The sequence below is a fragment of the Lolium perenne genome, chromosome 4 (assembly GCF_019359855.2).
Source record: "Lolium perenne isolate Kyuss_39 chromosome 4, Kyuss_2.0, whole genome shotgun sequence".
Classification (NCBI taxonomy): domain Eukaryota; kingdom Viridiplantae; phylum Streptophyta; class Magnoliopsida; order Poales; family Poaceae; genus Lolium; species Lolium perenne.
This window is the reverse complement of record NC_067247.2, coordinates 92,414,123-92,424,064: the sequence shown is the minus strand read 5'-3', so window position 1 is coordinate 92,424,064 and position 9,942 is coordinate 92,414,123. Positions and strand designations below refer to the sequence as shown.

The 9,942-nt window shown below is 44.6% G+C and overlaps 1 protein-coding gene across 1 annotated transcript; it reads left to right on the top strand.

Annotated features, from left to right (window-relative positions):
* Window positions 1-932: 932 nt before the first annotated feature.
* On the top strand, window positions 933-4,084 carry LOC127293317 (protein yippee-like). The gene is made up of 5 exons (XM_051322899.2): window positions 933-1,309; window positions 1,408-1,451; window positions 3,411-3,519; window positions 3,597-3,652; window positions 3,742-4,084. Exons 1-5 carry the CDS (start codon window positions 1,214-1,216, stop codon window positions 3,827-3,829), a joined length of 393 nt encoding a protein of 130 aa, XP_051178859.1. The 5' UTR covers window positions 933-1,213; the 3' UTR covers window positions 3,830-4,084.
* The last annotated feature ends 5,858 nt before the right edge of the window (window positions 4,085-9,942 follow it).

Sequence of the window (9,942 nt, the reverse complement as noted above, 5' to 3'; positions counted from 1 at the left end):
GAGAAGATCTCCAGGAAGAGAAAGGAGCTTGACTACAGGACTAGGTATATTTTGTCAATTCCAAGAGGAGCAGAGCACCACAAAATTTTTCATCCAGGCCTCCACAACGACAACGCCATCTACACTTCAAGCAGAATCTTGTGCACTTCTCCTCGGTGCAAAGGTCGCAGTACTTCTTAAACTTCAGCAGGTCACTTTTCTCACAGATAATTTATCTCTTGCCAAAGCTGCTACCAAGACAACATCTGACCCACAAGTTCTTTGGGAAATTCGACATCTTATTGCTGAGTACAAGGAGGCCTCCAAGGCACTATCGCCCAAGATTTACCATATTAACAGGGATTTAAATGAGGCAGCACATAGTTGTGCACAACAGGCCATCAGGCAGTCAATGTCTGAGCCTATCTTTAGTTGTGAAAATTCGGCTCATGCTAGAATGCCTTGTCCGACTGCTATATTGCTTCAGAACAAGGTCTTCCAAGGCATTGTAATACACGCTGTAATCTGTTCATGAGCTGAATAAATTTGGTGCCTCTGGCCCCTTTGCTTGTTCAAAAAAAAAAAAAGACTAGTGTCTTGGTTTTTTCTCTTGCTGGAAAATTTCACCGGTCTCCAATTCCTCCACAAGTTTGTCATGGTGGTGTTGGAGGAGTTGATCTTTTTTCTTATTACTACAAGATCAAGTCATGCTAAGAATATATGAAGATGGATTTTCTGTGGATTTCCTTTTTTGTTTCCTTTTGCATTTGAAAAAAAACTTAGCTGGTAAAAACTAAAGAGCATCTTCTGATAGACATGAAAATTTAAAACACGTCAAACTCAAAACCATGTGATGGTGCGAAGCAGACAACTTGCGAGCCCGTCGTTGGCGCGATGTGGTAATAAAGCCGTAGGGCAGCAGGAGTGCTGACGTGGCCAGATGCAGTGGCCGGCATGTGTGACGCACCCACCCACGCTTCACTCTCACTCCTCCACCTTCTCATCCCTTCCCGACCATTCCCAATCTTCCCATCCCCCATCTCGCGAGCTACCTGCTTCCCTCTGTCTGCCCCAACCGCAGAAGCAAGCTCCCAAAAGCGGAGCCAATCCTCCCGCTAATCTCGGGCTCGACGCAGGGCCGCGGCGGGCTCGGAGGCGATCGCGATTGGAGTGTCCCGATCGATCGCGCGTGGGCTGGAGGATTCGACAGCGGCCGGAGTCGGAGGCGGAGGCGATGGGGCGGCTCTTCCTGATGCACCTGGACGGGAACGCCTACAGCTGCAAGTTCTGCCGCACGCACCTCGGCCTCGCCGCAGACATCATCTCCAAGGTCACCTCACCTCCCCTCGCGAATCCCCTGTTTCTTTGCTGTTGCTCGGGCGCCATGGCGGATGTGACAGCGAATTTGCGTGTTTCCGTTTCTTGCAGTCCTTCCACTCCAAGCACGGCAAGGCGTACCTCTTCAACCGGGTGTAAGTGGCCACTTCTCTTCGCCCCGATTTGCTCGTCTCCCTGGCTGGATTTTAGCCCGCGTGCGCCGCAGCGGTTTGTGAACTGGAATTCGGGGCGAAATGCGGCTCCCGTCATTTCTTCATCCACCCGGTCTGCCAGGGCCTTCTGCAAGGCAACGGATTAGGACGCCTCACCTACTCCGTTCAACGACCACCAAGAGCAACGAGAATTAGGAACGTTGTTGCAGGGTAGGTAACGTGTGCTCTGCTATTCACAGGCCAAAGCCGCTATTGGGACGAGGAGAAGATAAATCGAGTAGGAAGAAGGAACCCTCTAGGCTGCGCTAGATTGTGCATGCTACGTTGTGTGGGATGGCTATACACTGTAGTTATCCACTAGCCAAAATATGAAACCAAAATCTCTCTGGAACAGAAAGGGCAGAGAAAATCCAAGGGGCAGGGAATGGTGGTTTCAGCCCTTCTTTCGCTCACGTTTTCGTGTTCATGTTCTTCGCGTTGTATGTTGGAGGGTGCTGGACACTCAAACAAGGCTTTCGATGCTCGGGTAGTAGTGCAGGCTGGTTCTGATTCTAAGGTTCTCCATCCTAGCTAGGTTGAATTTGATCTCCGATGCAACCCCAAATAGCTAAAGTTACTTGCTCACAACAATACAGTGACTAGATGTCCATGTACCTTTTCAACCTTCAATTCCATTGCTTGCCAAACTTCTGTGTCCATCCCTCTGGTTTGCTGCTGGATCAACAAGCTTGCTTTGTACTGTCAAGTATCAACTATACCACCTACTAGTTAATCTTGAATACCGATACCGATGTTCATTAGTGGAAATGGAAGATAGCGGCGAAATGTGCAAGGTCTTTCCCCCATTATTAGACTCCTTTTCGCTCTTTAAACTTGCTGTCTGCATCGGAGCAGGGAAAAAGAAGCCATTGGGGTCAAAGAGGTTGCCACCCTAATCAGGAAGATACCGGCCGGTAGTTGATAAGAGTTTTAAAGGTTGAACAGACCTTTAGTTATTCTCTTGTACCTTAGATGCGTTGAACCAAGTTGTCCCTGGTCACTATCTAGGCTTTTCCTTTCTTACCTACTGGCTGGTTTAGGGGTTCTCCCTGTGGTTTAACTTTGTTTCTTTTATCTCATCTTAGGCGAAACACATCAAAAGTAAACAAAATAAATAAAACGTATGAACTTTAATTGACAGTGCCCTTACCACTGTTAAAAACAGAGATTGATCTGGGTCACCGAACTGCTAATGAAGACATTCCATCATATAAACCAGCTCTCTTCTCAATTTGGATCTTATATGAAGCCCGTCCCTAACCAGGAGATGAACAAGATAGCTTAATCATCAGGAAAACACGTATGTCCACTGGCTTGAAATGAAATACAGGTCTCCATATATTGACACGGTGAATACTCCAGTGTATTATGCTAGTAGCCTGGTAGGGAAATGGTGATTATTTTTCAAACGTCAGGTGCAGTGGGAAGTTCATTTCTCAGCCGACAATCTAGAAAGCTGATCCCCTACCTTACGGTTAGCTAGGTTGTTAAACTTTTTTCGAAATTCTGTGCGACTCTAGCTTTGAAAATGTGCAACTAGGCAGTTAGGCGTTTGTAGGCCTAGAGTTGCACACAACTTCTAGTGAAATTGCAGAGTTCATGATGTGCAACTCGGTCGACTGAGAAATAAGTAGACATGGAAATAGCAAATTAACGTAAATAATCTGTACTGTGTTCTTGCTCTTGAATTTATCAGTGCTCCAACAGTTTTATGAATTTTGTTACCATCTAAAGCAAGAAAATATAGCGTTTAGTAGTCTGGTAGCAAATTTTACTCCATTTTTTTAAATCTATTCACAAGTTTTTGGTATATCATGAGCTGTCGTATCCTCCAATGAGTTGTACTCCCTACAGTATGCTTCCTCCTGCAGATTTGTGATTAACTCGTGCCTGTTCTGGCAGTGTCAATGTTACATCCGGAGTAAAAGAGGATCGACTGATGATGACAGGAATGCACACTGTTTCAGATATCTTCTGTGTTGGTTGTGGATCCATAGTTGGATGGAAATATGTAAGGTTTCGTGATGGTCATTTTGCAATATCTTTTGCATTGCCTGTCCTCTAAGCTGTATGGTGCCGCTACTCTAGGAGGCTGCACATGAGAAGAACCAGAGGTACAAGGAAGGGAAATTTATTCTGGAGAGGTGACCACCTTAACATGTTCTGTGATAGTGTTCAAACAAATGTAAGAACCCAGGTTTTAAGAGGTGAACCTTGTTCCGGCATTGAGCAGGTTCAAGGTGTCAGGGCCTGATGGGAGCCACTACTGGGGAATCACACATGACCATCATGTGGGCGGAAGCGACGCCGACGATCAATGAAGCACACAACTCGACATTGCCCGAACTTGTCATATCTGTAAATAACCTGGGTGTTTGGTATTAGTTACCTGGGGTTTTCGCTTCCATTCAAAAGCATCCCTGGCGTAAATTGTTAATTCTAGGTGATATCATCCCCGCAAGCTATCGGGGAGGTCTACCTTCTGTATATGAATGTATCTTGTAGCTCCTAAAAGGCTGTTGTGTTCCTGGAATGGCAGGGTCTAATGACTGAATAAAAATTATGGTTCTGAAGTATTACTACCTGTTTTTTTTATATAACTATTACTACCTGCTGTTTGAACTGAATTATCCATTCTTCTTTTGAAAGGAATTTTCATTCTTTGCTACAACAGCCAAGGGCTGAAGGAAATAAAAGGATGTCATCTGATGTGCAGTGTGGCCGTTTGGGCTACGCTTTACCAACATGCCCTGATGGTGCGGGCCCAGTTGCATACACTTTGAGTCCATGGGCGGACACAGCCCAGAACATACTGGGCCAGTCTGTACGATACCACCAAAAATAACGTAGTGTATGTATGGTATACCACTGAAAAAACCAAGTCTACGATACATCGCCATCACCATCGGAGACACAATAATGCCCTGATGGGGAGCAGCACCTTCGTGTCCCTGCCGACCTCGCTGGACACGTCAACGCCATCCTGCGCCCAACCTAAGCTACGGCACGATCGGAATGATCGAGTAGATCGCTCTTCCATTTTGGTGCCTACCGTGATGTCTACCTCTACGTACGGTTGGCTGCCTGCCTGCTGGACTCGCCTCGCTCTGTCTGGGTAGGATTCGTGGGGCTCATAAAAGTTCACGGCTGAAAGCAACGTGAAACACTTCAATACAGGCAACATGGTGGGGTCCTGTATTGTCCGTTTTAGCGCCATCTAAACCAAGAATTTAGGCACGCGCCCATACCGCTAACCTACAAAGGATTTAAGATTACTAGATTATGATAGGGAAGCTAATGAAGTAGCACATGAGCTTGCTGGAGTTTCTTTTAGTTCTGATAATTCTTGTACTTAGATCGATGAGCCTCTAGGTTAATTCTTAGCAAGCTCTTAAACGATGTAATCTTATTGTGATGTCGGGTAGTAGGTTAGGTTCCAGACACACTCTTTTCCTTCTAGGGTGCCGAAAGGGTTACATATAGAAAAATGTTCAAGAAAAAAGATTACTAGATTATGATTTTGGCGAAAGCATGACGTGTAACCACGAGGAGATTGTTCTTAACCTGTGCGACAGACTCTCGTGGCTGGATTGTTGTACGTGTCACTGCACACATGCAGCTGGTTTGAGTAATTTTCTTTAAAATTATTTCTCAATCTCAATGCAATACAATATATGAAAAGTGTAGACACAAATATTTGTCACAAAAAATGCATAGGGTACATGGTCTCATGGCATGTAAGACTAGAATCTTATTTTGTGCATATGGACCGTGGGCGTAAGAGTACCGGTAGTGGCACACACCAGAATTTGTCATTACAGATCTCCAGTGATTTATTACATTCTGTCTCAGTTTTCTCTTTTGCGGCAAATTTAAACTTATTTTATTAGAAGGTATGTGTCCTTTTTTCTTAAAACAACACAAAATATGGTTTGGGGAATTCTTAGAGAAAGACACTATCTCCAAAGCAAAGCTCATGCTAACATACCATTTATACTAAGAGGTATTGACACAATTGGTACCACAATTTGCATCTAAGTTGCGTTTTAGTCCCACTTCTTGCAAAGTGGAGATCGGTGATACCAAAACTTGCATAAGCCGGACAAATTTAGTCCAAGCAATCCGAATAGTACATGTGGCTGCCAGCTAGATTTCTTTTTCTTGCAGTACAGTCATGGAAATAAAACTGAATTAGTCTTTAGGTCCTTCCACGCGATGGCCCTGCCAAATCTACGGAAACGCTCCTAGGCTGCTCCTATTTCTCTTCTATACCTCTCCCTATCCCTTACCTTTTCGGCAAGAACTGAAATCGCGGCAGTTACGGGAGGTGGCGGAGACGACGGAGCTACAGCAGTAGTTGGCGGAGACGATGCATGGATCTCGCCGGCCATGCACATCCGGGAGTACTTCGAAGACCCGCCACACTACGGTACCGCTCGCAGCTTTCATCTTCTTCTTCTCTCGAGCCGTCCAGTATCTGTTTGTTGTGGTGCTGCTCGTGGAGGTAATGGTGGGCACACAATGAAAATGATTTTGCTAGGTTTTAGTGGTTGAAATCATGGTGAAATAGTGGAACTAGAACGCCCTAGGGGTTTGACCTGAAAAGTTGCGACTCTTTCAGTGAAGATTAATGATTACAAGGATTGTTTTGCAAATTTACCTGCCACCATGGCACACACGTGTCGGCAGTAGAAGGCTCCAGACCTAAACCAAACCGATTAACAAGTTGTGGTACCCCGGGTATCCACTTTGCAAAATGTGGGACTAAATTGCAACTTAGGTGCAAGTTGTGGTACCAAATGTGTTAATACCTCTTATACTAAATATTTTTATTTTCTTACAATTGCTTCTATCACTATTTATAGAACATTAATCATACTCTTAACTTGTATTGAACTCCATGTGAATGCAGATAAAAAATGAAAGATGAAAATTACATTTATTCACGGTATAGTTTTGACACACTTATGTGTACAATATATGGTTATATAAATTTGTGTATTAAGTATCTTCGAACTCTTTAAAGTGTGCTTCTACATTGCGCAAGTCTAGTAGTAATACTCTAATATACATTTATAGAGTACACTTCTATAGTTTGGTAATGACTAATAGAAATTTCCAGTATATTTGGTGTAAACAAGTATTTTGTCTCTGAATCCTATTGCATGCCAAGAGTAGTGCCTTTTTGGTTTTATCAGTGTATTTTGCATTCGTGACATCATCATGACATGATGCATCATATCATTGCATATTTTTGAACATGATATAGCTAAACCCTAATTTGTTCAAATAATTTTTAAGGTTTAAATAACATTTCCCTCTTTTCTCAAGCTTAAAATAAACATTTTTTGAATGTCTTGAAAAGCTTGGTTGAACGATTAGCCATGGTCGATGGTGGTGGTTAGCATCATCTTTTCACCCTCCTCAGGTCTCGTTGGAAGATCTCCTAGCGAGGCATGACACGAGCAATTCGTCTTGGACGGGGAAAACACCTCGTTTTCGAGGTTCACAGATCTGAGTCTCCGTTGTGGAGGGATGCCACAGTGCCTTGGGTGGTTTCTCTTTCCCTTCCTTCGTCGGATTTCCCTTTCTTTGTCTTCGGCGCCATTAGAGGACCTCTGGAGGTTTTTTGCGCGGGGGGGATCTAAGCTCAAGCGCGGAATTGGCAATGGTGTCAGCGCGGGCGGTAGGAGGAAGAAGATAGAGTAGGGCTGAATGGGTAGGCCCAAGGCATGGATAAATCCTAGCAAGCCATGGTGTCCCATGTGATAGTTGAGGCAGCCGACACACCGGGTGGCCCAGCCCGCTAGTAGGAAGAGGTCCACACGACTTATGAAAGGCCCAAGATGGAGTCCGCGTGAAGCCCAAGTGCTATTTTCATCTTGGAGTACAATACATGGCATGTTACCCGGATTAGTCTAGTTCTTTTACGTACCGCCTAAGGCTTTACTTGTAAAACCTAGGACCGGCTTTCTATGTAAAACCAGCCTACAAGGGCCCCGAGGGAAAGACTTGCAACTCATATATAACCTGGACATGCGTTTCATTTGTAGTGACTTACAACAAAAGTAGGGATCTTCAACCGCAGTGGACACATACATGGGTAATCATGTGCAATCTCGCTCCCGAATCACCGTCGCATATGCCCTCTCTCCTCTTCGTTTGCTACCTCGTGATTTCTATTATAGTGACAATACAACGACACCCCCTAAGAAGCGGTCCCATCGCACCACCAAGAAGGGTTCCGACTCCCGTAGCATGGTAGCAGCACCGACAGCCATCCACATCGACAATTAGACCTAGGAATGTTCAAATAAACTTTGTTAAATATAGTTTAAAAGTTTGGTCCTATGTTTTATGTTTGTAATGTTTAATTAAGTTTATTTATGTTGTGCTTGATTTAAAGTTTTGTCCAGCCAGCAAATTAGAAAACATTTGGACAAATTTCAGGGACTTGCCTTGGATATGCTATGACTAAGAATTTGCACACTTGGCGCTAACCTACAAACGGTTAAGGTTACTAGATTAGGATTGCGGCGAACGCGTGACGTGTAAACCAAAGGGGATTGTCCTTAACCGGTCCGACTAACCCTCGTGGTTGCACTGTTGCAGGCACGCCACCGCACACGTGTGCGGTTAGAGAAGATAACCTAGTCTTTGTCGTACTGTCGTCGACTTGTCATCACCGACGATGAGCAAGGGTTTATGTCAATCTAAACTAGGATCACGGGATGGGCGGGACTGCTAGTGGTGGAACGAGAGTAGAATACACGCCGGCGTAGCTGGCCTAGAGGGAGTGCAAGGGAAGGAAGATAGCAAACAGTCATTATCTTTCTCGAGAGTACGACAACAGTGTTTATCAACAGATCTGGATGCTCGATCTATGATTACGATCAAGGCGTGATTGACACGAAGCAGCGCATCCACTGGAACAACGGCCCTGCCACGCAGTCGGCAGCCTCTACTCCTCTGGATAGGGTAGTACTGCACTCGTTATACTCCTCTGGATAATTTTGTCAAAAAGTCAAACGGTGTAAATTTTGACACATGTGAATGTAGATGAATCCATGGCAACTAATTTGGAATCGAGGGAGTGCTACGAAATTAAAATCATTAGACATATCATTGAATGTACTTCTATATCATGTCTCCTAGTATGTACTGTATTGTAAATGTTAGTCCCAAATTAATTTACTCAGTTGGACACTCTAGCATGCTCCATCCATTCTAATGAACAAGGCGATATCTTTTTCATGTTTAATAAAAAAATACTTTAAATATATAAATATTATTGGTATAAAATTAACATCAACAAGAAGTGTTTTCAGTATGAATCCGATGCTGCTAATTAAGTACAACACAATATAATAATAAAAAAATGTTACATTTTCGGTCAAAGTTTGTCCTGAAATACGCGTGCGTCTTATTTATCGAAAAGGAGGAAGTCTTTAGATACACATGTATCTAGACAAGGTTGAGTCAATTAGTTTAAAACGAGGGAGTAGTTTATTTTACAAATTGATCAAACTTTACATCATCGGTCTCTCAAAATTTTTGATACACCTTCTTTCTCGTACTCGAGTAGTAAGCATGGTTTGATGGATTCTACCAGCAAGCACGAGGAAATTAAGAGCAACTCCGCCGCGAGCACCCCAATGGCGTCCGACAAGGAGCGCAAATTGCGACTTTAGGGGCGTCGGCAAAAAATGGTGCGGTTTGGGGGTAGTGGGGGGGGGGGGAGGAGGCTCCATCGCTTTTCAAAATAGGCCCCAAACATTTTTTTTCCAATTTAGTTTGATAAAAAATAGTCTCATACATTAATTATTACAACAACCAATAATTATTTTTTCGAGATTGGAAACGCCTTCCCATGCTAGGTAGGCAATCGTTCCTGCCACATAGTCCACCTCAGGCTACTACACATTAGCAGAAGTAGCCAAGTTATGAACACAATTACTAAAAATATCCTAAATTGACAAGCCTCGTCCAAACCCTGAACCTATCAGCACATCGTCGGTGGGAGAGGAGGGCGTGGGGGAGGAGGGAGGACTCACATCGCTGAGTGAATAATCGTTGGAGGTCTCCTGTCATTTTAGCTTGGTACTCTTTGGCCGGCGGCGGCGGTGGGCTGCGACGGTCGCTGGCCGTATAGCTGCGGCGGTTGGCTCTAAGCTTTCGGGGCGTCGAATCGTGGACGGCGGCGAGGGCTATTTTGGTTCAGGCGCAAGGTTGAGGGGGGTGGGAAGATGGCGGATGGAGAGGGTAGGTCGCTGCCAGCACGAGCATGTGTGGCTTTTCCCACTTGTCGAGTGTTGTTTGTGTCCCCTGTTTGACCCCTTGCTATGGGCTCGTGCTAGTCAAATTATTGGGCCGCAGCAAGCGCCGACACGGCTTGGGGAGCACCGACGAATGACGTGTCGGCCAAAACCCCAAA